Source organism: Schistocerca americana, chromosome 9 (assembly GCF_021461395.2).
Source record: "Schistocerca americana isolate TAMUIC-IGC-003095 chromosome 9, iqSchAmer2.1, whole genome shotgun sequence".
Taxonomy (NCBI): Eukaryota; Metazoa; Arthropoda; class Insecta; order Orthoptera; family Acrididae; genus Schistocerca; species Schistocerca americana.
Window position 1 is genome coordinate 136,767,938 of NC_060127.1, and position 27,767 is coordinate 136,795,704.

At 43.3% G+C, this 27,767-nt stretch overlaps 1 protein-coding gene across 6 annotated transcripts in view; it reads left to right on the top strand.

Annotated features, from left to right (window-relative positions):
- LOC124551340 (glycogen synthase kinase-3 beta) overlaps positions 1 to 27,767 on the top strand; it is a 329,510-nt gene that overhangs the window by 149,994 nt on the left and 151,749 nt on the right. The window contains exon 2 of one of the 6 annotated variants that reach the window (XM_047126368.1): positions 10,335 to 11,843. The exons of 4 other annotated variants lie outside the window; for them this stretch is intronic. In XM_047126368.1, the coding sequence (XP_046982324.1) occupies positions 11,597 to 11,843 (247 nt within the window). In that variant the 5' untranslated portion in view covers positions 10,335 to 11,596. Of the gene's footprint in view, positions 1 to 10,138; positions 11,844 to 27,767 lie in introns of those variants that run through there. One more of the 6 variants, XM_047126367.1, reaches the window with a different exon arrangement.

Below are 27,767 nucleotides of genomic sequence, written 5' to 3' on the forward strand. Positions count from 1 at the left end.
CAAGTCGATGTCAGCTGGACTCACGTGCGAGCAACACTTCCCGTCTGCATTCGCGAAGGTTTTGGGCTACAATATTGCCAGTATGCCGGCGAACATTGTTCTGGAGAACATAAGCAAAAATCATCATTTGCTTGAGGTTCGATCGAGCGAGTAGAAATATTTTTTTGGACGTGTAGAATCTGAAGATCTCTAGTCATTGGACTGTGATTTCAACTCCAGTTCAGTGTCTCAAATCCACGATTCACCAATACCGACAATTCGACACAGGAATCCTTGACTTCCACGGTCGAATCGTCGTTTGACCGAGGTTCTTAAGTGCAGACGTTTGTTTGTCCTCTACAGTGTGACCGCTACGGTCGCAGGTTCGAATCCTGCCTCGGGCATGGATGTGTGTGATGTCCTTAGGTTAGTTAGGTTTAAGTAGTTCTAAGTTCTAGGGGACTGATGCCACAGCAGTTAAGTCCCATACTGCTCAGAGCCATTTTTTGTTTGTCTTCCGGAGTCAGACAGTGTGGGATCCATCTCGCAGAAATTTTTATCTTCTTGAAATCATGTGTCAACATACGGTTTACTGACTTGCTGGAATTCTCGTGGCTTCAGTGTGTTTCTCACAAGTCGCACTGCGATCTTAAAGAACATGTGCCATAAGTTTCACACTTCATTCAACTGATTACATTTGTGGCCTTCCGGCGCTTGGATTATAGTCTTGTACATACAACCACCACGAAAACTATTACCCTAACGTGACGCTGTACTACTGCCTACTGTAAACTCACCACAAACTGTGGATTTGCGTCGGGTGTTTGCTGCGTGAACTTTCGATCTTGATGTACAACCTCTGGTTTTCAACAGTTGCAATAACCGAGAACCCTGCAGGATCCAATTCTACCCTCGCCAAGTTGATGGCAGCGAAGAAACGAAAACACGTGCATCTTCCTCAAGCTCCCAACCACATCTGACAGTTTTCATTGTTGTTACATCAAATAATCCACAGTAATATCAACCTGTCCGTCGTACGCTTCCGGCGTGACGAACACACAAGTATCATATCGAACTTACACTGGTTCATTTAATCGCACTGTCTTAATCCCATAAAAATGTGTAGGAGTGACGTAAGTCCCACTACCTCCCCTTAGAGTGCCTGATTGAAATGCGGAACCAAACGACACGCATTAACTTTTTGATAAAATCGCCGTTCATTCTGATTTTAATTGAGATTGGCGCTCCATGAAATACATATTTTTTTAATAAGCACACCGCCATTTGACTCTATTGTTGTTCATTTAATTACGACGTAGGTTTCGGCCTTATATGCCATTTTCAAGTGATTGAGTTCGTCATTAACATACATTGCAGGACATCAACCTCAAAGTAGGCACCCCACGAACTGCCAACGTAAAATCGTTGTCTTGGCATTTCGTGGGGAGCCAGTATTTTTAATTTATGGCCAATTTTGAGCTTGATGTCCTGCAATATATGTTAATGACATAAAAGGCCGAAACATAGGTCGTTATTAAATGAACAACAATACAGCCAAATGGCGGTATGTTCATTTAAAGATTATATGACTGTTGCTCAGCAGCATCAAGAACTGAATACATACTCGTCGCTGCGGTGAGACTGAATCAAAACCGTGCCTTTCGGATCTGTTCGCTATTTATTTATTTATTTTTCTTTCTTTCACAGATTTCATAACTAACGTCTCGGTACCACGAGTGGGTTGTACGAAAGTATACATGGTAATGAAATGTGTATAGCTGAAGCCCGCTGTAAACACTAATTTCGTTCCATCGATATGCGGTGTTGGGAATGGAAGTAAAATTACGCTGTTTCGTCAAAATTCTCTTCACCTCCCACAAATTTCCCGGTTCTACACGAATATTTTGACTATAATCATAATTACTTCATTCCTCTCCCGACGAGTTAATAAAATCGCTGCACTGAAATTAGTTTCTCCATTCCGCATTGCTGAACGGAGGCTGTTACATGTATTACCAAAGGAGAATTTCCATAAACTCCCTGCGGTCCTCGGCTTTCGAATATTGTTTTAATTAAGATTCCATGTCTTCCAGTAATCCAGATAGAGTAAGCCTTCATTTCTCAGTCACATATGAAACTTAGTTTGAGAAGTCCTATTTAGTTTAGGAAAAGTGCTCCAGACCATTTTTGGCCAAATGTTTGAGCGGAGCGAGATCTAAAAATTACGCAATGGATTTTTATCTGAATTTTCATAGCCAAACGAAGAGTGGGAGTTGACAAATTGGATATCAAATTGACTAGTGTGAAATCAAGTTTTGTTTAAAAAAAAAGATTTAATTTCTTGATGGTAATCTGTGTAATTAAGGAAAACGTAGTAATTGAGGGAAAAACTAAAATATTTCAGGAACAGCTGCTACTAGATTTGTAAATGAAGTGTCAGAAATATCAAATCACAGCATAAATTGAAACTTCTCTACTCTATTGATCTATATGCTAATAATAATAATAATAATAATAATAAATAATCCGTTCGGTACGTAAATACATTTCATGCTTTCTGAACAAACTTGAGAAAACAGGACAAAAGTTTGGGAATTATTTTTCCAAGAGTATATAATAGATTAGAGAAAAATTTGACGCGCTTTTGAATGATTCACAAAATCACTTATAGCGTATGAGGTGCTAGTTGAAAGTCAATGTGTGTGTGTGTGTGTGTGTGTGTGTGTGTGTGTGTGTGTGTGAGCATTTTAAATAGTACTAGAGGATATTTGCCTCATAGAATATGTGTCATCACACGTCACTAACATTTGAACATCTCAGCCACCATACATGATTTCGAGCATTTTAACGCTTCAAATGTTTCTTTGATCTGTTTTGTTTCTTACTTTTAGACAAATAAGTTTACGAAACATCTGACAATTTCTCGATTTAAAAAAAAAAAATATTATTTGTTTATTGCCCATCCAGTCGCTATATTGAAATCCCTTTAAATAAACACTCGTCCATTGGTTCTGTGACTTTATTAGTAATCTGCGCTATTTCCTTTTCCGTGCGGTGTTTTTACATTGTTTTAGTCGTGTTGATTTGATTTTTTAGCCAGCTTTCAGACTTGCTGTAAGTTCTGCCGAAGATGGTGGCGCAGTGGTTAGCACCCTTTTCTCGCATTTGGGAGGGCGACGTTTCAGATCGCCGTCCGGAATTTGTTTTCCGACCTCTCCAAGTAGTCATGACAAGTGGCGAACCTGTTAACGAAGCCTCGCCAACCTGGAAGATTATCGGTTTCTCTTAGCGTTACTGAAGAGGTAGACTCGGAAACGTTGTTTTAACCTGTCCATCTGCTTTCTCGCTCCCCCTCGGTCCTACCTTTCATAATTTTTGTTTTTGTAGCCCAAAGAGCTACAGAATTTTTTGATGGACTCGGAAGAAACGCGCTTGGGGAGATACTGTGTTGCTTAGTAATGGACGCAAAAGTTCTTCTTTCGGTCCATTATATGCGGAGCCTCGTGCGCCAGCACCAAAGCTGAAATGAATCACTATGCTGCTTGCCTCTAGCCCCAACTGTAAATGCAGACGAAAATCACGAGTGTTGGTACTTGCTGGATCTTCGTATTGTTCCGTTCTGTTCTCCCAGATAGAGGTAAGCTGCTTCATACCCGCTCGCCCTAGCGTGACCCGCCTGCTGATCTTCACAACTTGGCGTGTGGCAGACGCTTGGCCCAATATAGATGAAAGGACGCAAGACTTCCAGTTCCTTTAATCGACCTATGAGTTGCACCTATCCTCTTCGAATATCGGACATATGGCCTTCGATAATCAGGAGTTTCTGCTTGCTAAGATAGATGTGTAATTCGATAGACTAAGGTCTAGTAGGTCAGCAAGTTAGTTTTCGCTGCTGGCTAGATGAACTATGTCATCGGCAAATACAGAAATTAAGAGTTCTGCCATCAGTTGAAATGTATTTCGTCCAGCCATGGAGACGTCTCCAAACGAGATGTTTGGCAATGAGTTACTGTGACAACCCTCCATAGCATTAAAAGAAATGCCGCGCTATGTTCCCTTTGAAAGAGCGCGGCCTGTTACTTTCGTCATGTTTAGTTTTTCCAATCCGGAGCTCAATCTGCAGTGATCTTGTCGTCGACGGGAAGTTGAGCACACTATTTCTTGCCGCGCGGGTAGCCGCGCGATCTGAGGCGTCTTGTCACGGTCCGTGAGGCTCCCCCCAGTCGGAGGTTCGAGTCCTGTCTCGGTCATTAGGGTGTGTGTCGTCTATAGCGTAAGTTAGATTAAGTAGTGTGTAAGCTTAGGGACCGATGAGCTCAGTAGTTTGGTCCCATAAGACCTTACCACAAATTTAAAAAAAAAAAAATCTTCCTTTTGTATTAAGTTCTTCCACTCGTTATTGCAGTTTATCTGCACGCAAGGGAAACAATAGTGGCATCAGCAAAACGCAAGTGTATTCGTTGTCCCTTATTGATTTTGGAGTGTAAGAATCTGATAAATTTCTTAGAACTTTTGGGAATGATTTTGATGGCACGGAGTCTCATTGCCGGCATCGTCTTAATTCTGTATTTCTTCCTATCGTGAAGAAGCGTAAAAGAAACAGCTGTGCCCTGTTTCTGAAAAATTGTGACTAAAGATCAGTATCTCAGTGAAATATTCTGCCATTGTGAAATGAAATGATCCAGAGTACACCCACCCCCCCCCCCCTCCCTCCCGATGAGGAGGCAGTGACGCTAACCACCAAACCACGAACTGCTGACGTTATTGTATGGGATTCGTGGTAATATTCGCCGTGAGATATAGATTCGATGTATTAAGCAGATTGTGGATGTCGTATCTTTCGCATGTCAGTCACCCTGCACAGACACTGCACTCTTCGGTGCCCGCTGTTTTTTATTATGGTCCTAGTGCAGATGACTATGCCGTGTGTCGCCCTTAAACAATAACATCATTTCACGCTTTTACTCTGTCTTTATGTTGTTATATTTGTAAATACTTATTTTCGTGTAGATGACAGCGAACTATTGACACCAGCTGTGTAGACCCTTAATGTTAAGTGTCGCCAGTAGTTTCGAAATGCTGTGCAACAGGCGCAGGCGCAGGCGGTGTCGGCTTCAGCTTAAGGCGGCTGTTAAGAGATCGTGGTGAGCGTGTTTGCACATCGGCTCAGCCGACTGGTTAGACGCCCTGCTCCTCGCTGCTTACACAACCCGCCGGCGGCTCCAGGGAACCGCCGGTGCAGTCTGCGCATCTTCCCAGTCGGGTATCCTTTCGTCGTCGTCGCGGCTTAGACTTGGGCCCGTATTACGCTATAAAAGAAATTCGCCAATTTATTATTATTATTATTATTGTAGTGATTATTTATTAGCTGCGTGCCGCGGTATTAGTCGCGGTTAAACATCTATTAATATAGGAATGTTAATGCCGAAACCTACAACCCACTCGTATGCGCCATCACAGAAGTTCTCTGTTCGAGGTACTGAGTTGCGAGCCACATGCGGCCTACCACACCGCGCGACGTCGAAGAAGAAAAAGAAGTTTAAGACGAAAGGTGAAGGTGACAATACACGTCGCTGACAACTCGCTCGTTTACTGGAGAAAAAAATTTTTACGTCACCGTGTAGCTAATTACCAGATTTGCCAGGAAAAGGGAGTAAATAATATCAGGATTGGACAGACCTAGCGTGGAGAATATCATTTTTCTTCGTGTGTTTGAAAAGCCAAAAATATGTAGTATTTCCCACGGGAACAGTTATTTTTTATTTATTTATTTTTTCTTACGGATTAGAAGGTAACCTACGTACGTGTTAATTCATATCATTGGCTACCTCCATTCCAAAGTCCATCCAAATCCGTCCAGTCGCTTCATCGTGAATGAGGAACGAACACAGTAACGCGAAAAAAGTAACCAATTTCTGGTTTGGTACCGCGCAAATTTTATAATGTTTGTTCGTGCAGCGTCGCCATACGGCCTCACGCCCCTGTGCTCTGTTACCAGCGGACACGCTCGCATCTCATAACCACTAAAAGCCTAGCGCGATGTCCCTCCGTCGTACAGCGTTTAAATGACGCCGTCGTTGCGAGTCTCCAAGCGTCTCAGAAGCTGTTAAGATAGCCCTGACCCTTAGCGGCCAAAATGCAGCGGCTTTGTATGGAAATACAGATTAAACAGTTCAGGAGTGTATAAACATTGTATTCATTATGTAGGACGTATTAAACAGTAAAAGAAATTTCACAAAAACGGTACGGTTCAAAAGTAAGGGTAAGTGACTTTTTCTAAGAGTAATTACTGTTCCACATTTCGCGTTATATTCTCCTAGTCAATAAATATAACATTGATATTGTAATCCTAGGCTACTAAGTTTTGTTTGTTTTTCCGAAGTGCACAATTTTACATTCCTGGACATTTAAATGGAATTACATTTAAATTGCCAGTCTCTGCATCACTTTGAAATATTAGCGTAATATTCTACATCTACATCTACATTGATACTCCGCAAGCCACCCAACGGTGTGTGGCGGAGGGCACTTTACGTGCCACTGTCATTACCTCCCTTTCCTGTTCCAGTCGCGTATGGTTCGCGGGAAGAACGACTGTCTGAAAGCCTCCGTGCGCGCTCTAATCTCTCTAATTTTACATTCGTGATCTCCTCGGGAAGTATAAGTAGGGGGAAGCAATATATTCGATACCTCATCCAGAAATGTACCCTCTCGAAACCTGGCGAGCAAGCTACACCGCGATGCAGAGCGCCTCTCTTGCAGAGTCTGCCACTTGAGTTTATTAAACATCTCCGTAACGCTATCACGGTTACCAAATAACCCAGTGACGAAACGCGCCGCTCTTCTTTGGATCTTCTCTATCTCCTCCGTCAACCCGACCTGGTACGGATCCCACACTGATGAGCAATACTCAAGTATAGGTCGAACGAGTGTTTTGTAAGCCACCTCCTTTGTTGATGGACTACATTTTCTAAGCACTCTCCCAATGAATCTCAACCTGGTACCCGCCTTACCAACAATTAGTTTTATATGATCATTCCACTTCAAATCGTTCCGTACGCATACTCCCAGATATTTTACAGAAGTAACTGCTACCAGTGTTTGTTCCGCTATCATATAATCATACAATAAAGGATCCTTCTTTCTATGTATTCGCAATACATTACATTTGTCTATGTTAAGGGTCAGTTGCCACTCCCTGCACCAAGTGCCTATCCGCTGCAGATCTTCCTGTATTTCGCTACAATTTTCTAATGCAGCAACTTCTCTGTATACTACAGCATCATCCGCGAAAAGCCGCATGGAACTTCCGCACATTTGTACAGATTTTCCAAATAGCGGTTTCTTACAGATAACCGCATCATTGGGGTCGCTATTAATATTGTCTGGAAGTTCATCAACATACAGTTTCAGCAGCAAGGATCCCAAAACACTTCCCTGGCGGTACACCTCGAGTTAAAAATGGTTCAAATGGCTCGGAGCACTATGGGACTCAACTGCTGAGGTCATTAGTCCCCTAGAACTTAGAACTAGTTAAACCTAACTAACCTAAGGACATCACAAACATCCATGCTCGAGGCAGGATTCGAACCTGCGACCGTAGCGGTCTTGCGGTTCCAGACTGCAGCGCCTTTAACCGCACGGCCACTTCGGCCGGCACACCTCGAGTTACCTGTACATCATTGTGTCGCTGTCCTCCCATCCAAGATAGGTGTGCCCTGCAAAGAAATCGTCAACCGAGTCACAAGTTTTTGTTTGCTACCCCATATAATCGCAATTTTTGTTCATAAACTGTCGATTTAAGGTTACAAAGTAATCTTACGATCTGCTCTACCGTCTTCGATTTTTCCCATACTTACATAACTTGAAGCTCAATGCGTGGCCATTGAGATCCTGAAGCAGTACAACTCATTTCTGCAAGAAACTGGAAAAAATCGCTTTTGCAGATTACATTTTCGAGCGCTGTTAAGTACAAAATATGTGGAGTTCACGAATGTAGACAGCAGTAGCTCAGTGTGTAGCTCTAGTAATCGCTCAAAATGTCTGGTTCGAATCTCGCTAGTAATAAAATCTTTCTACTTCAAGGTGCATTTTTGTAAACAAATGAAAACGCTAATTAACAAATATTGAATCGCAGTTTTAACAAAAATAGCATAATTATATTTTTAATTATTAATCGCGCGAAGAAGATAGTGCGATATGTATCAAAATTTGATACAAAAACTCGAAACGCCAAATAGATAAAAATGTTTTTATTTTTAGTGATTGAGCAATAGAAGTAATCTACATGACTCTTACAGTTAAGAATTAGGCATAGCGCGTGTCTCCATTAAATTTTCTTTTATACGATCAGCAATAAAAAGTACAGTGATATGTTTATTAAATACAATTACTCAGTGTTTGTCAATTAACATTTCCATTTATTGATAAATAGAGAACTTAAAGTAAAAAGTGGAGAGATTCGGACCAGTGACTTGAGATTAGTAGACTTAGACGCTACACACTCAGCTGTTGGTTGTAGTTATTATTATTGTTATTCGAATTTGGCCAACACAATCCACGTGAAATAGATGATGTAAAACATTATTTTCTTATTTTAGGTTTGCCTTGAATTAATTTATTCTTCTGTGTTGTTCTCTTTCTTCTGTCCATTCATCTCCTCTACTCTTCAGTGTTTTATACTGGGAACTCTTGATTTTTTGTATTTTTCCTTGAATTCATGTCATTTTCCTGTGTCTTTGTATGTTATTCCCAATTCCTCTATACTTTTCGTGACTTACAATAAACCACGAAATTTGGATTTCGAATTTTTGTGAATGAAGTTGAATATTTTTTGTCGGCGTCTTGTTATCCATTACTTCATGCGGTAATAAAAAGTAATCTTCCGATTTCTCATTGTGTCTGTTAATATTATTAGTTTTCCATACACCCCCTTGTTCTGTTTGTTTCCAAATCCCGTTTTTATACTTCGGAGCGGCGACTATGTCAACGACAGCAAAATACGTTGTACTTACGGCCCTCGGAAATTTTGGAAGAAATTTTATTTTATAATTTTTTAATTTAGTATTATGTCGTACTGCATTAAGAAATTGGTGCCTTCAAATAAAGAAAATCGAAGACTGCCAGTGTGACATCACATACAAAATACACGAACGAACATGATCGCTAAGTCCGTCAGGTCACGCACAGTCGTCTTCGGGGGTTTCCATAGGCTCGTGGCGGGAACTGGTAAGAACGCTGCGCGTTCGCGCGTGCGCACAGCCAAGTGTTTTTAAACCGCACGACTGCCGCCCAAGAAGCCTTGCTTGAGCCGTTGGTAGGGGGGAAACGTCGCGAGTGTGTGTGTCGGCAGCGGGGAGCTCACAGCAGTGCAGTGCGAAATCCTGCCGCGTCCAGTCATCTGTTATCTGTGCCAGCGCCGTTGCTGCGAGCGCGTGACGTCAGAGTGCTGCAGGGCAGTCGAGTGTGCCAATCAGTCGTCGTGTTGCCTCGAAGCTCTCGAGACTGCTGTGCAACTACTTTATTTGCTGTGTTCGAGCGTTAAGTTGTGATGTATGCAGTTGCAGAATACTTTGCGGATACTCGGTGGCCACTGGTTTGAAATTCTAACGTTGCGCTTGTCCTGTAGGGCACTGTTGCTACAGGAGCCAGTTTCTCAGCGCGTGGATAATAAGCAGCTAGCGATCGACGAAGGCGTCAGTCGTTATCATCTGGCAAAACGCCCAGACGAGATATCGGCGCAGCTTTTTCCTACTTTTGTCACAACCTTGACACCAGGGTTTTCGCTGAGCGAGAGCCGAAAATTTATACAGTTGGCTGGATAACCGTATGAAGCTTCTATTTCTGTAGGGCTCTTCAGCAGAAACCTTATTTCACAGCTGCTGCTTTCAGCTTAACTGTTTCCCTTCATTCATTACACTCTGTTAGTACTCTGTAGCAAACTCAAACCACTGCAGGAAACTACATCATAAACAGTTGGATGGCGTCATTCCATCCTTCAGACATCTATCGTAGATCTGTAGGATACTCTCGCCCTGGTTTTTTATCTCCATCGTGTCCTGAACTACAGTGAAACCCTCTGTTCGCCCATTGGTGCCACCTTAAATAGTGCATTTCATTGCTTGACTTACTAGTAGAGATCGAAGGTGAATATAAGTATCGTTTCATCTGTTACAACTGTCTGTTTACTTAACCAGTGCTTTGTTCTGCTGTTCTACGATACCAATACCGACGCATTGCCTCAGTTGCAGAGAAACATTTCAGTAAGTAACGCCTTCAGCGAGAGCACTCCAGCCTACTGACAGGCAGAGGTTTAGGTTTTTGTGCTAGACGTGTAATCCCATTATGTCTTGCAGTGTGGTGCTGTGCGTGGGCGGAACACATTCCCATTCGAGCTTCCAGTAGCAGTGCGGATGTGACAGTCTGCTGAAGCTACTCCAGACAAATCTCGTTCCATTCAGAAGTCGGCGTGCAGGGATTTACGGGAGCTACAGTGTGTGGTGAAACCGCGAGCGGTCGCCAGAGAGAAGATAAAGGCGTGTTACGCAGCTGGAGAATCAGTGACGGACTTACCATCGCCCGATAAAAAGAGCAGTTCCCGAGGAAACGCGCCACTCGAGTTGAGAGTGTGCGTCCCATTGAATGTCGATATCGCTGATGACGTCGCTTCTGCAGTGGTAACCTCTCCGGTCGTCAGTGCTGGCGGCAGCGATAATGTTCTGTACGGGCTGGCAAACTCGAAGGCGGGAGTGAACCATCGGTGGTACACACTAAAACTAGTGGACTGGTTTGGAAGTTCTGTATTGCCAGCGCCAGTTGAGAATGAGTGCTTAAGAAAATAGACGGCTGGGTGCACTTGCAGTGGACTGTCGCTGTAAACACAGCTTGGTGATACTGGCGTCTCGTAGTGACACTATCTTTGTGCTGTTTGGGTTCTTGCGACTGTGTGAAATTAAGCAATTGAAGGAAGTGGTGTGTCTTCAGTGATGACCGCGATTTTGCGCATTTCACGATATTGACGTGTAGAACACGTTAGAATTTGTGTGGCGTCTGAGTGCATCTGTGTATTAGACGTGTGTAGAGTTATGATAAAGTGCCCAAGTTACATCTGGTCTCGCCTCATTGTGACAGTCTTACTCATATTGTGGTGAGTGAGTGCTGGTCACGACGCCAATCACATCTAGACAAGCCATGTGGAGTGTACTGTAGTCGCATCTGGTGGACCTGATTCTTCAGAGACATACAGCGGTCGCATTGAGGACCTCACCCACTTAGGATACAGTGCCAGATGGTTCCCATCTGGACCAGCATCGTCGACGTTACCTTGGTCGCATCTACACTCATCTCCTCGAGCCTGTCGTGGTCACTATCGGGACCCCTTTTGCTCGAGTACCAGTAGCTACGTCGATCGCATCTGCGACAGCCTTGTAGACACTGCTGTTGGCGCATCTGGAATCGCCTCGTCTCGTGGAGCCTGTCGTTGGGAGAATCCCCTCTCCCCCCCTCCCCTTCCCGGTGATCGAGTGGCAGTTGTTATCCATCTGGACCAGCTTCGCCGACCCTCCCCTGCTGGATTGGGGACCCCCCTGTGCTGGAGAGTCGGCGGCAACAGAGAGCTATGGCGCCCAACCTGGAGGAGCGTTCGCTGGTGCTGCCCCGCGGCCAGCGCTCGGGAGGGGCGGCCGCCTGGCACCAGATGGCGGACACGGCGGTGGTGCGGTCTCGGCGCGAGCACCTGGCCGTCAAGGAGGCGCTGACCGCCTCCCAAGGCATCGCCCCCGGCCCAGACCTGCCGCCCGCCGCCGCCCCCGCGCCTGCCGCCGGCAACCTGCGCACCTTTCTCAGGAAGCTCCGACAGGCCATACGTGAGTTCCCAGTCTATAGCTGCGCACACCGTGCTCAGTGCTCTGGTGAAGTTACATGGACGTCCGTGTAGTGTATAGCTGGTTATGACGACCAGAACAACCTGATCTTCCTGGGGATCCATGCTGAACAATAATCAGTTGGATTTTTATCATTCCTCACATAGCTCGTCCAATTCCCAGTCAGATGCTAAAGGAACATTACCATCATATCGTATGTTCCTCATTGATTGGAATAATATACCGCGCCCTGTTTTTGTCTCTTGTGCTGTTTGTCTCCAGATGAAGCCCCAGTTCTCCTTGGGATCGATGCGCGTCAGTATAACATGGTTGTACATCGAATGGTATACATCCCGCAAAAGTGAACTTTAATCTTGAGAGGTTCCAGAGAAAAGTACACCTAGCATATTTGAAACGTACTATTGATGCACGAGATGCCCTCATTGGATGCACCAAGTGTCCTCATTGGAAGATTGTACGTAAAAACACACTACAACGTTCGCAATCGGACCTCATTAACATGTAATTTGTGCTGGAACTCTTCCAGGTTCCTACTAAAGGCAGTCTCTTTGTGCATCTATACCGCGATCAGTGAAGTATGTACCCAGAAGTGGTTAGCATTTTTCTCGCCTTGTTACGCATTTCATTCTTGTGAAGTAATAGTCTCTCTCTCTCTCTCTCTCTCTCTCTCTCTCTCTCTCTCTCTCTCTCGCCTTGAGTGTCTTCGTCCAACCTTCAGTTTCACCTTGTCAAGTCGCACGCCTAGGGCTCAGCGTTTCCGTCGCGTCTGGTCTTCCCACACATTAATCCCCCTCCTATTTCCTCAGTTTTCCTCTTTTATTTTCCGTACATGACCAGAACCAAAGCTATCCAGACACCATTCGCTTCTTCTGTTGATCAGGTGTTAATATGTATTCAGAGACCCACTTCATCCTCCTCAATGCTGTCGTTTTAAATTATTGAAAAAAAACTCCACAGTGCTTCTGGGCGCCGAACCAGTGCTCCTCGGCCTGTCAGGAAAGTAGTAGTTAAATATAGTTGTGGTAAACTACACATACAAAGGTGCGCGGTTCAGTTATCACCCTGTCTTAGAACGTCTTGGCACTTACAACTTACTGAACCTCTGGTAATGGTTTGTGTATGTGAAAAAATGTCAACTTGCTCAGCGGTTCGCAGTCCACCTTAAACTGCCGGACCCCGACGGTACCTGCCACTTCACCGAGCGAGGTGTCGCAGTTGTTAACACACTGAACTCACGTTCGGGAGAACGGCGTTCCCGATTTAGATTTTCCGTGATTTCACTAAGTCGCTCTAGGCAAATGCTGGGATAGTTCTTTAAAAAGGTCACGGCCGATTTCCTTCCCCATCCTGGACATAATGAGAGCTTGTGCTCCTTCTCTAATGACATCGATGTCGACGGGATGTTTACCCAATCTTCCTTCCTTTACGTGTCAGTTCAATGTCGGAGGAAGCTAAGGGTGTACCACCCCCAAAGGAAGCGTGGCCAGTAAAACACTGCGGTATTCAAACCATAATTTGTACGCTGACCATTAGTACAAAGATTTCTTCGTTGCATTATCAATAGTTCATCTCATAACTGTTTAAAATTCCTCGATCTCTGTAACACTGCCGGTGTCATGATGAGTTATATTATCACCCAATATGCAGAATGCTGTTTAGGACTAAAAACTTAACAATAACACCTTCTTAGAAGTGCTGCAGAACATACGATGCATTTATGTAATTCAATAAAAAGACTTTAACACCCATAAGTTGCCGTATTACCGCTGAACTTATGTCCTTGCATTTGTTGTCCATTCTTCCAGTTGTTTATCATCCATTGCGACACTCTGTATTACTAACACTGTTGCTTCACTTCCTTTAAAGTAAACAACAGACAGGAAACGCTCATAACCCGTCTATTCCTGAAGACGCTGAGGTGTTGGACAGACTGTGATTTCCTTAACTGTGGGAACGTGTACGCCAGACTGCTCATTGTCCACACGAAGGACCGAGAGCGAGATGAGGACAGTCGTAACACACTGTGCTGGTATTGGGGAGGACACCAGTGCCAGTCCCCGTCTTGCCATCCAGGTGCAGGTTTTCCATGGTATCCCTAAAACGTGTAACGGAGATCCCAGGATGGTTCCTTCGAAAGAGCACAGTCATTTGTTTTCCCTTACCCAAGCGTAGCCTCAGTTGCGTATCTAATGTAATAGTCGCAGGCAAGACGTTAAACCATGGTGTGCGTGTGTGCGTTCACGTTTTTGTGTTTGTGCGCGTACGATAGGGTTATTATTGAAATAGTACTTCAATGGAATGAGACATATAAAGCGTGGAAATTAATTATTAGATGAACATTAACAGTAGTAGTGGAATGTAGTCGAATTAAACCAGGCAATTCTGGGGGAATTAGATTAGTAAATAAGAGAGTAAACTAGTAGAAAACTTTGGCTTTTGAGCAGGAAAGTAACTGATGGCACCCAAAGTAGATAAAATGTACAATCAGACTGGAAATAGGACGAATAGCATTTCCGGAAAAGAGGTAATGGTTAACATTTAATATTAATGTGTGAGTTGGAAAGTCTTTCTGAAGGCATTTGTGTGTAGGTTCGTGTGAAAGTGAAACGTCGATGATACGCAGTTCAGACAAGAAGAGAGTAGACGTTCTTGAAATGTGGTTCCACAGAAGAATGCTGAACATTGGATGGGTAGGTCGAATAGCTAACGAGGTTGCACTGAAGTTATTTATAAATGAAGAGGCTTGCACAGGATAGACCAGCATGCGAGCCGCATCAAACACGTCTTGGGGTTGAAAACAGTAATATAATAAACAGATAAAACTTTCACGGGTGAAAGTATACGGCAGCACAAAGAAAAACGTTCTATCGCGCATTTCTCCACAAACGAGCCGTTTGCGCGATATCATCGTTTTTAAATCGGGTTTTCTGCCGTCTTATTTGCACTGCAGCATTACCGTCAGAAAAACCGAGTTTCCACGATGATAATGCGTCGCCGGGAAAACATGAAGACCTATGTCTGCGAGATGTTTGCACTGACTTCAATATGAAATATTAACCTAATTTTTACAAATTATTTTCAGATGTAAACTTCTTGATCAAGTCTCCATGTAAGTGGGCTCAAATCGTACCCTTGGCCCATGGGTGGGGAATGTGGTACATTCGTGTTGCGGCACGGATGACATCTAAGGCGCGAGTACGATCGAAGTTGGCTAGGCCCAACAGGATGTGCGCCTTCGCCTCCAAGATCACCTGGCCTCAGTCCTCTGGATTTTTCTGTTTGGGCTCACCTCTCAAAAGAAGTATTTTACGAGATGACCCGGGGGTGTTCGAAACAATTAGTAACTTACCGCTGAGGCGACTGCAGTGTGGCATCCAAAGGAGAGGATGACGTATGACCTTTGACAGGTGCAAGTGAACAGTTAATTATAAATTGCTGAAGTGGTGTTAAAACAGTATGTTCGGGTTAAACAATTACTGTAATAACTTGGGAAATAATTGAGATATTTGTTGACGGTATGTTTCTATAACTCTGTACCCCAAAATACTTTTTACGTATGCAGTACACCTCGATGTACGCGCCATTAGTCGCGCGACATACATATAACCTGTATTCAACTTCTCTTCAAGTGTTTTGCTGGATTGCAGTCGTAACATTTGCGATAGCTGCACGAATGCTGCGGCGCAAGTCTGATAGTTCGCTCACTGTCTGGTACACTTGATTCGTGATAAAAAAAAAACACAGAAAAAATCAAGTGGCGTAATGTCCGGGTGAGTCGACTGTAGCCTGTGGAAGTGCATGCTTGGCGTGGTGGCCTGACATCGAAAGCAAACTCCCAGTTCCCCAAATCAGCTTGTCCTGTTTCTTGATCGTTGCGTACGTGTGATCGTCGTCAGTTTTTAGGGATGGGAAAACCGACCGGTTAAAACATACTGAGATTTTACTTCTTAATAACTGCTATTTAATTATTTATTTGTTCTCGGTTATAACAGGTGTTTTTATTGTTTACTAACAACCGTGTAAAAATCTAATATGTTAGCTATAGCAGCAGTGCTAAAATTTTTCGATTTAAAATAAACTTCTTTTAAAGAACAAATTTTATTCCAAAAATTTGCAGTGCTTTCGTATATTGCTTTATTATAGAAAATGGAGACAATGTACAGTGCTATTTTAACAACATTTACGATAGAAACAAGCAGCAAACACACACCATAAGAACTGAAACGGCATTGCTGAAACAATGTACCTGTTACCATGTGGCGTGGCCTATTGGATAGTGTGCGTGTATATACTGTGTACTAGACTTACCCCATCTCCGGTGTATTAATAATTTTTTCCATCGGACCATCCAACTACAACCGAATTAAACACAGTTTTCGTGCCATACGCGTTTCGCCTTTATTCTCTGCAAGGCATCTTCAGTGGCCTGGAATATGTACATATTTTTACTATTTAGTTTATATTTTAGGGCAATGTACCTAAAGGTTATAAAATGTTCCGGTGATTGGTTGTTCCTGTTACATAGTAATATTTTAAATTCTACTTACATGTTGCATTGAAGTTTTTCTACCTGTTATGTTTATTCCATTTTTTTGTGCTGTTCCTCTTCTTATAATTCCCATTTGGTGTTTTTGTTTTCCACATGAAGTAAATGATCTCTCTCTCTCTCTCTCTCTCTCTCTCTCTCTCTCTCTCTCTCTCTCTCTCTCCTCCCCCTTCCCATTTCGTCTTTTGGAGACACACACACACACACACACACACACACACACACACACACACACAAACAAACGAACTTAGTGATATAGTGTAAAAATAATAATTATGAAAACAAATACTGTTTCACACACAGACAAGCGTACACAAACAGATCAGATATCTCAAAAATTACTCTCGGAAGTTGCCAATAACATTCGATTTTTGGTTCAAATGGCTCTGAGCAGTATGGGACTTTACATCGGAGGTCATCAGTCCCCTAGAACTTAGAACTCATTAAACTTAACTAACTTAAGGACATCACACACGTCCATGCCCGAGGCAGGATTCGAAGCTGCGACCGTAGCGGTCGCGCGGTTCCAGATTGAAGCACCTAGAACCGCTCTGCCACACCGGCCGCCTCGATTTTTGTCAAAAACATGAGACAGTCGGCAACACAAACCAAAACATTGCATGAAAAAAAGTGTTCAGTTCCTAGTGCTGCGAAATGTGGAAAACAAAAACACCAAGTGGCAATTATAAGTAGAGGACCAGTACAAAAAATGGATCAGAAACAGAACATGAAGAAAATCGTCCACGCAATCTGTAAGTATAATTTAAAATGTTACTAAGTCATAGAAAAAACCAACCACCAGAACTGTTTATAACCTGTAGGTATATTGCCACAAAATGTAGACTACAGAGTAAAAATATGTATGTATTCCAGGCCACTGAAGATAATTTGGAGAGAATAAAGGCGCAATGCATATGGCACGAAAATGGTATTGAATTCAGTTGTAGTTAGGCGGTCCAAAAGTAAAAATTATCAATATACCGTAATAATACACGCAACTGAGGAAGACAGGACTACAAAAGGTGAAGATGTTTGCCCCATCTGGTCTACATGGTAGATCCTAGCTGCCATTGTTGGACATCAGTTGTATAACAGAATGGCACCATCTCTAGTCTGAACGTATTTTACGAAGTGCAGCACCAATGAAGTACAATGCTCCATTTGCTGTAAAAGATCAAAAACAGGAGGAATCTCAACAAACACGTGACGTAATACAAGAAGAAAACGCAAAACGTAAATTCATTCATAGTGTACATTAAAAACAGGAAGAAGGTGATGTGCTGCCTGTATCTACATAACGTGCTTTTATCAGCTTTGAAAATAGGCTAATTAACTCGAAGAATAGAGTTCTTCAATCTTATTTTTCACTTTTGAGCACTCATTATTCGTAATATCCAAGTAGTGGTATCATCCATGATTACAGCATGATTTTTGAGCAGTGTGTCAAAAAAATTGAATAACACTGGTAATTTTTTGCGGTAGCCAAATTTTTGTCACATTTCGAGAAAAGCGCCAAACTTTGGGCAGACTGTTTCCTTCTATCAGAGTATTTCATTTAATATTTTGATTCAATGTACGTTGAAAAATTTTGACTCCCTCACCATCAGTTTGTCTTTATTCGATGTCTCCCTTTATTACAGGACATTATAGGAATAAAGAACCGAAAATTGGTTCTTTAAAAAAACCGAATTTAGCGATTTTAACAGTCCAATTAAATATTTCGTTCAGAAAAAACATATAACCGAAAACAGGTTGTCCCAGCGATAACCGCCTTCCTTAGTTGGTAGAGGTCTGAAAACGACGATGTACCACTGTAAGAGACTTCGGCTCCGCGAGAAACCATACAGAACACAACACCTTTTGCTGTAGGGTCTACACGGCAGTTAACGCACATTTACGCAAAGCGAGATGCGCACGCGATACCAAATGCTGCAAGCAAACAAAGAAAACATTTTGAGTTATCATAAATGTAGGAAACCGCTAATAAAATCTGTTTCGTATCAAATTATTACATTTTATAATATATTTTTAGATATTACTATATGTTCAATCCGTACACTGTTCGTTTAGGTTTTTTTTTTTTTTTTGTTATATTTGACCGAAGTTAGATGTGGGCTTAATAGAAAAGTTTACAGTACCAAGATGTTACTGCACTTGGTCGTTTTCGGATATATGCGGCAACGTTACAGTAAACAACTGCAGCGATGACGTAGTTGCCGCCCAGTCAATTCTTTCAGGTCAGTTCTGCGTATACCGTCAGCCCCGGTTACTCGCTGACCCACGACTAGTCGACCGAAGCGAACGCGTTCACACTCCCGACTGCAATAACATTGTCGTCTGTTAATACGTTTGTTCTACGCAGGCCAAAACTTCAGTATGGAACCAGTGACGGCTCGTAAACATACATTCGCAGTCTTTCGCAAACGACTCTCCTGCGGACCCATGTTTTCTGGGACGTTTTTGCTTCTGTTGCTCCAAATTTTCACCCTTGTCAGATTTTCCTTCTAACTACCATACATGCTGTGTTCTCGCCGGAGACCCTACGCCGAATTATTTCTGAAGCCAAGTGTCATCTCCTTACCTCAATATGCAGAGCAAAGTGTATAGCAGAATATTTGGAACTGCATGGCATCAGAGTTCACGGTTAACAGCAGAAGTGTGCGTATTTTTTTTCAGCTGGAATTGCTTAGTAGTATCACTTTCCACAGTTCCAAACCGTCGACTCTAACCTTGTCTGGCTGTTGCTGAATAAAGAAAATGATTCACCCGCCCACCTTGGGGGGGCGTGAACGTCGTAAATTTTGTAACTGTGTGTTTCCTGAGTCTTCGCGACTATGCTGCGCTTTACGACTGTCGTGGTATTTTTAAAAGTTGCGTGACCACATACATCGGTCACCACGACAGCAGTCGCTACGGTTCTGGAGTCTGATTTCAGGAGGCCCTGTACCTTTCCAGGAACTCGACTGGGTCCACACGAATTCCCGTCACACAGACTGACCATTTTGCAGTCGTCCGTTAGACCCTCCCAACTGTATAGGGGACACCAGGTACAGAGTAGAACAATCAAACTGAAATTGCGCTATTGTAAATTCTTATTTTTCAATGGAATGAAATTACTTTGATACTTCAAGGCTATGAGGGTACAGTAGGATTGTACGTTGCTCAGTCATAGGCGTTTTATACGAAGTGAAGACTTTGAAATGTATTTTGTAAAGACGGTTAAAAGTGCGTGATTCGGTGAGCTGCCATGTGAGTCAGTGAGCTGCCATGGTATTTGCAGAGGAACATTAACATTCGCTCTTATTTTAAGAAAATCACGGAAAATCTGAATTCGTATTTTGAGAATTTGAATCCCGTTCGTCTCCATTGCGAGTCCACAGCCTTAAGCACTGCTCCGTCTCGCTTGGTCAGAAAAACTACTCACATTTTTCAACTAATTTTATCTTCCAGTAGACAACAAATATCAGGAAATGTGAGCAAAGAATATTGCGGTTGGAAACTACGCTGCTGAAAGTGAGTGTGACAAATGGTGTTAATCATTTTATTATTCTAGTATTGTACATTTGTTTCTGGACTATGGTTGACTGCAACTGTGCAGGTTTCTACATTAATACTCCGAAAATCACTGAAGTGTATGGCTTAGGGTACGTCCCACTATACCAGTTTTTGGGGATTTTTGGCGTTTCATTCGAGCATGGAGCGTGGGAGGAATCACTTTTTAAATGCCTCTGTGCGTAATTAGCCAGGGTTTATACACTCCGGAACAACCGGGAAATTCGCGAGAAACCCGGGATTTCTTTAGAATTACAAGAATTTTTCATTTTAGTTTGCAGTTAAATTTTTGTAATTTTGAGAGGTAAGAGTTGAACTCTAACAAAGGACTTTACTTTTGGCCGCTACGGCAGATTAATACTTCAGCAACAAAACATAAACGAGACAATGACGCCAAATAAAACTGTTGTTGCAAAGAAAATACGCCATTTACAACAAACGGTGTATACACAAGCGTCTAATGACAGGAAAATGTGTGAAAGACTGTACAAGACTTAGTAACAACAAACTGCTTTCGAAGTCTGTCTCGTTTCGATCAGCATGACGTCAGAACTGATTAAATTTCTAACTTGTCGGGGAAGTAATGCGAATTTTCCTTTTATACAAGGTGAATTATGTATACGTTCAACTTCGCTCGTTAGTCCTATTCGGTTTGGGTCTCAAGATTGATTATGTAATCTCCTTTGTAGACAAACTGCAGTTTCTCAGCATTGTACCAATAAACCCAAGTCCACCACTTGTTTTGTCCATGATTGGTCCCCTGTAAGTATATGAAATGGAAATATCAGAAAGTGCTACACCCAGGTTTTTGTATGAGCTGGCCGATCACAGCTGTGACTCACTGACATTACAGGCACAGGATACCAGGCACTTTCGTTTTGTGAAGTGCAAAATTTTACATTTCCTTACACTTAAAACAAGTTGCCTGTATTTGCAATGCTTTGAAATCTTATCAAGGTCTTGCCTGAATATTTGTGCACCTTCTTTCAGATAGTACTTTATTAGAGATAACTGCATCATAATCTCTGAGGTTGCTAGTAATATTGTCCGTAATGCCGTTAACACACAACATGTACAGCAAAGCATCTATCGACGACTTTACATACAATTAAATTCCAGCGTCCTCTCTGCAAAAAAAAAGGGGGGGGGGAGGAAAAAGCTGGTAGAAAGTTGGTAAGGGGGGAGGGGGGGGGGGAGGAAGAAGATCAAACCTTAAAGTTTCGTCTTCGAAGAGGTTGTTAGAGACTGAGTTAATGCCCGAATGGGGTATTCATGGGCAGGGAAACTGACTGTCCTTTTCAAATGAGCCATCCCAGTATTTCTGTAAGTGCTCGAGGGGACAAAAAGGCAAATGTAAATCTCCATGGCCGGACGTGAATTTAACTGTCACTGTCCCGAATGCGAGTCCAGGGTAGAACGGAGAGCTGTCGAGGTTGCCGTCTGGTATGGACTCTTCAATGTACGTGTGCATACAGTTCAAATGCTCCGATAAAATGTCGTAGAATGATGTGAAAACAGCCTACAGTACTCTTTCGGTCGTACTGGAGTACTAAAATCTTTCTGGACCCCTGGCTCATTTAAGTTCGCCGTCGGCTCCAGGATGAGGAAGCAATGAGATTTTTGTTTATCTCCACACGCACAGAGCCACTAGGTTTGCTTTTGCGCTGATTCAAAGATGCTCTGCCCTTTGTGAGCGAGTTTTGAATGTTATTTCCACGTGAGGTCCCTTAACACGCAGATAATTTGGTGACAGTCATACGAGACGCTGTCTGGTAAAGAGGCATGTAGTGGTGCCGGAGAACTGACAGTGGAGGTACTTCATCTTCTGCAGACAGTCTGGACGTCGTTTCGTCATTACGTAATACCTCCGCCGATTTATCTGCTCAGCAGAGGACAGCAACGGCATTTAGCAAGTTGTGGCAATGTGCATTATTACGGACCCATCACAACAGGCAGATATCTGTAGTGCTGGTTCACGCTAAGAAGAAGACAGATTCACTGGCGTAGAGGTGGGAAGGCTTGCGTTAATTGCTCGTCAAATGCTCTCATTCCTCGGCCACGCTTTACAGTATAGAGAAAACAGGTTACGGCCATTAGCTTAACACACATTATCACTCACAGTATCGCTGACGAAGAAATGACAAGAGATGGAAACATGAATTCGTGTCTTTGAGATAAATTACCAGATAATGAGGCCGAAGAGCGAGGAAAGGTAAATGTTTCTGATAAACAGATTACGGTCGGTGAAGTATGCCAGTAACAGGTAGTGATTAACACTAACAGTTAATATTTGACGCGACCAGTGTCGATTCTCTGCGTGTCTATCTAGATGTGCTCCTCCTCTGTGTGAACGTCATCACTTCTCCAGCTGTATGAACAAGGGCTTTTCCAACGGAGTATGTGGGAATGGCCTCATTTAGGAAATGGATTTGAAGGAGAGGAGTGGATTAACGTGTCACAAGTATATGTACGATTTAAATCAAACACATTTCTAGTCCCTATCTGGAATGACGCTGTAGGACCTGTCTCTGCTTACTCTCATCAAACCTGCCAGAGATACGCGACGTAGTCAGTGGCTTGTATTGCCCATTTCGGAAAACAGAACTCGAGATTTGCCGAAAGATTCTCGTAAAAATGTTTGTATGTTTCTTACGATTTCCATTTAAGTTCGCTGAGCGTTCTGTTAATTCTCCTATAACCTAGACTGGCGAGTGGAGATAATCTTGGAACTGCTTTCAGAACTAGTAGGAACAAAAGGGGGCGGTAGGAGGGGGAGGGGAGGGATGGGGAGGGGAAATTGTGCATCGCGGGGAGGATTCCTGTTCAGAGAGCCTACATTCCGAGAAAAATCGGCCAACACTTTTTTCTCCCACACACATCTCGTGAAATGACTAAGGCTAGAGAATAAGGGAAATTGGAGCTCATTGACACTCGTTCTTCTCGTGTACCTTTCGAAAGTGGCACCATTTATGTGGATTGCGGAATACAGATGAAGATGTACTTTGACGCCTGCTGTGATCAACCTATTAAAGGCCCCAAACACGTGAGCTTTACTAGGAAGTTGCACCAGTTGTTTGTATGTTCTTTCCTTACATGGTGCTTGCACTTCACAGCATCCTGCCAACAAGTCTAACTCTTCTATTCGCGTTCCTGCTGAAAACATGAAGTGTTCGTTTCGTGATATATCGCCTTGTGCCATCAACCCTAAGTGTTTAAGCCACCTGAGAGGCCCTGTTTGTTTATCACTTACTTCGTAATATCACGATGTCAGGTTCTTTGTTTTGATTAATAGTAACTTGAACTTTTACATCTAATGCATTTCGGAAGAGAGCCGCCATTCATTAAAACAAGTGCGAATACTGTGTAAATCGTTCGGGCATACAGCGTTCGTATAGACAACATTGCCAGCAAACAACTTCAGTGCTACTGACCCTATCTGTTAAGTCGTTCGCGTAGATCAGCATACAAAAGTCTCTAAGAGTGTTTAACCATTATCATGTTAAGGTGCCGTGGTCGAATATCAGTCTGGCAGTGGTCGTTACAAACTGGCTCTTGATTCCTTCGCGGTGAAGCTGAGTTTTATATCCCACTTTCAGCGTACCATAATGCGATCGGTATATGTGGGCGGGTTGGCCTGTGCCAGATGCCCCTATGCGCATCTCCTCACTCCTCATAAATGGAAAATCCAGGCTGCCGTGTTAACTTACTTACCTTTCGAAAGGTGCAATTGTCCTCTGATTTTATTTTTACTGTCCACGTAGGCGTAACCAACTGACTTGTATTTGCAGGTTGCCATCTACGGAGTGCACATAAAGTCCGGGAACACTTTCAATTATTTATTGCACAAGAACAAAACAGTGTATAGATATCATACATATGTCATTTTGAAGAGAAACCCTGAAAGTTAGACTCTTTCATGTATATCGCCACAGCGTAGTTTGGCAATTTGCCGATAGTCGGCGCTTGTCGCAAATATGGCGAGTTCAAGTGCGGAGCAAGCTTTCTGTATGTTGGAGTTCGACAAAAACAAGAGTGCTACAGCTGTCCAGCGGTTATTTAAATACGGTAAGAAGCCACCAACAAGGAAGGCCATTTACCACTGGCCCAACAAATTCGTCACGACGGGTTGCTTGTGCCCGGCAAAGAGAAGTGGACGTCCGAGTGTGAGTGAAATGAATGTGGAGCGTGTGCGAGACACATTCATGAGTCCAAAGAAATCGGTGCGTCATGCATCCCGTGAACTCGAAATGACTTCAATGAGTGTGGAAAGTCCTGCGATAGACGCTGTCTATGAAACCATTAAAATTGGAGCTAGTGCAGAAGCTCAATGACGACGTCAAAACAAGCGTTTTGAGTTTTGTTCGCAGTTGCAACAGTTGAATGAGGCTGGGGATGGCACTGTTGATCGCTTAATTTTTAGCGACGAAGACACTTTCCACACTAATGGGAAAGTGAACAGGCATAATTGTCGAGTCTGGATTACAAAGCGTTCACACGAATGCATTGAATTTGACAGTAATTCCCCAAAGATAAATGTTTTATGTGCCTTGTCACGTCGAAAACTGTACGGGCCATTCTTCTTGACTGAGGACACTGTCACTGGATATCCCTACTTCGACATGTTGCAGCAATGGCTGATGTCTCAAATGCAATCGGACTCTCCGTTCATCTTTCAGCAGGATGGGGCTCCACCCGATTTTCATCGTGAAGTTCGTGGGTACCTGGAGATGCCGCATCTATGGATCGGAAGGGGACAGCTGTTTTACGAAATGGCCTCCCCGATCACCAGATGTCACTACGTGTGACTCTTTTCTGTGGGGATACATTGAAGATCTGGTGTATAGACCGCCTCTACCACGTGATGTAGCAGAGCTCCGGGACAGAATACAGGAAGTCACTGTTGACGATACCGTGCTGGGATGGGTGTAGCAAGAATTCTGTTACCGTATTGACGTCTGACGGGTCACTCATAGTTCGCATTCGAATGTTTCTAAGAAAAACTTCGAGAGTTTCTCTTCAAAATGCAATATGTATGACATCTGTACAGTGTTTAGTGCTTATGCAATAAATAATTGAAAGTGTTCCCGGACTTCCATGTTCACCCTGTATATTGAGGGCGTTTCTCAAGATCTTATTTTGTATGGCTTCTTTCATTACGCGATCCCAGAGATACTCATGGTTGCCCCTGCGATGGCCGGCCTTTGTCTTTCGATGAAATTATTGTATCCGTTAATGGGCTTATTGTGGTCGCTGAGTGGGCATCGGCGTTGAAAATGCGTTTGGTGGACGCCGGCGGTGAGTCATAGGTTTTGACGCTCGAAGCTGAAGGCGATGACTAAACGAGCGGCACTCCGCGTTCTCTCGCTCGCCGCGCCGTCACACTCACTTCAGGACGTGGCGAAACCTTCTGTAATTCTACTAGTAACTAATGATAGAACGGTGATTTGGGGGTGGTGAGCGAGTGTCGCCTCTACAGTGATAAGGCTAAGACATACTTTATTCAGATGTCTATTTCCTATATAGTCATTCTTGAATCTCTTTTGCCTCCTTTTTTTTTTGTCAATAAGTGCTTTCCTCTTTAGGGCTTTTTTTTTATTTTTGAGGATGCAGTTGTGTGAAAATGTGCAGTTTCAAGGCCCCGTCGCTTCGAAGACACAAAAAATATGCGCACGAGTCAAGATTTATTGCAGTAAAATGTCGAGGAAGGATAGGTAGTCATTAAAGATGCTGCTGCATTTTTAATAAATAAAGAAATTCAGATTGAAATATAAACGTCTTCAGATGTTACATCCAGTCAATAACTGCTTGTAAACCCCCCCCCCCCCTGATCTTGTATAAATAAAAAAGTTCGAGATCAGTGTGGAAGATACGGGGGGAAACAAGTTAAAAATAAAATTTGAGTTTATAGGGAGGATTTTGGATAAGTGTGGTTCATCTGTAAGAGAGATTTATTGAGAACTGCTGGCGTGTTTGAGATCACACCAGGTCGGATTATCGGATTAAACGAAGACATCGAAGCAATTCAGAGGCGGGCTGCTAGACTTCCTTACCGGTAGGTTTGAACAACGCGCAAGTATTACGGAGTTGCTTCTGCAACTCAAGTGGTAATCTCGGGAGAGAATGCGACACCATTTTCGAGGAACACTTTTGAGCAAAAGTAGAGAGCCGAAATTTGAAGCCGATTGCAGAATGATTCTACTGCTGCGAATTGGCCAATATACGTATCGCGTGAGGGACGCGAAGATAAAATTGGGGCTCATAGACTTAAGTTTTTCCCTCGCTGTATTTGCAAGTGGAACAGGAAAGGAAATGTATAGTAGTGGTACAGGCGACCCACCGACAGGCACTGTACGATGGCTTGCGGAGGTAACTATTTAGATGAAGATGTAGGGTTCCAAAACCACATCCTCTGCAGAAAACACTTTTGTTCGTTTTCCCAAATATATTTTAGACACCTGTGTTTTATCTTCAGTCGATATCACTTTATTTCTATAAAATATAACTCAGAACTTTTGGTTTCCCGCCGACCGAAGTGGCTGAGCGGTTCTAGGCGTACAATCCGGAACCACGCGACCGCTACGGTCGCAGGTTCGAATCCTGCCTTGGGCATGGATGTGTGTGATGTCCTTACGTTTAAGTAGTTCTACGTTCTAGGGGACTGATGACCTTAGTAGTTAAGTCCCATAGTGCTCAGAGCCATTTTAACCATTTTTGGGCTTCCCTGTTTATGCCTGTAAAATATAGCAAGTGCAGTTTGTTTTTATTTTTTCCACAATATTTCGAAGACCGACCAAGCGGTCATGGCATGCTGCGAGTTTTGCTGTTACGTGTACTCGGTGCCTGGATAAAGCATTCTTTGTTACCGTGGTGCCCACGCCCAATTTCTGTGACATCGTAATTACGGAGTATATCGAATTAAGATGTTAGGAAGCTTAATAACAGGTACAGTGGTTTCAGTTTAAACAAGCGTGGGGTCCGGCACTCAATTTATTAAAAACTCGCCGGCCGTAAAAAAACTTGGAGTCAGTTTGTTTGGCACACCATAATACCAGGCTATGTAGAACACAGAAGGGCTTAGTGGGCGTCGGAAATCTAACTCTGCGGCGTGACACACAGTGGTTGAATCTGGCTGCAGTCCCGGTAGCGAGAACACACAACAGAAAAACGAAAAAATGGAAACAACAACTCGGCTGAACACTCCAGAGCACTATATTAGTCTGTTTCACCGAGACAACCTGACAAATTGCACGAATGTTCTTACTCCGCGTCACTTCGACCTTTTCCTTGCGGTTACATGATAGTTGTGCGCACGTGTCTTCGTGTAGTGTAGGTGTGTTGGTGTGATGATGATGACAGAAGGGAGAGGGTGTAACACAGTGGCGGCAGATAGTCCAACTGCATTCGAGACGCACCGACGGGACTGCCGAGCTTAACGTCCCCAACCAGCTGACGAATGTTGAACATCGGCAGTGTGATATACACTGCGGACAGGTTTGGAATTTGATTCGAGGCGTTGGCGCAGAGACTGCTGCTCAACAACTTCACGCCACCGCCTCTCGTACCCTTGCCGGCCAAATACTGGCAGCGAGTTTCACCCATGCCGGCTTAGCTCAGAAATTGAACGCCACCGGACATGCTATAGCATGTACAGTCCGCGACTGCGGAGGCCGGTATTAATTTTCTGGTTGGCCTGATCTAAAAGTTTCATGAATTGACAACATTTCGTCTGCAGAATAGTCCGAAAAATGCTTCTTTGTTTGGAAACTCACACAGTGTGTCAGCCGTACATGAACCATCGGCGTTCTACC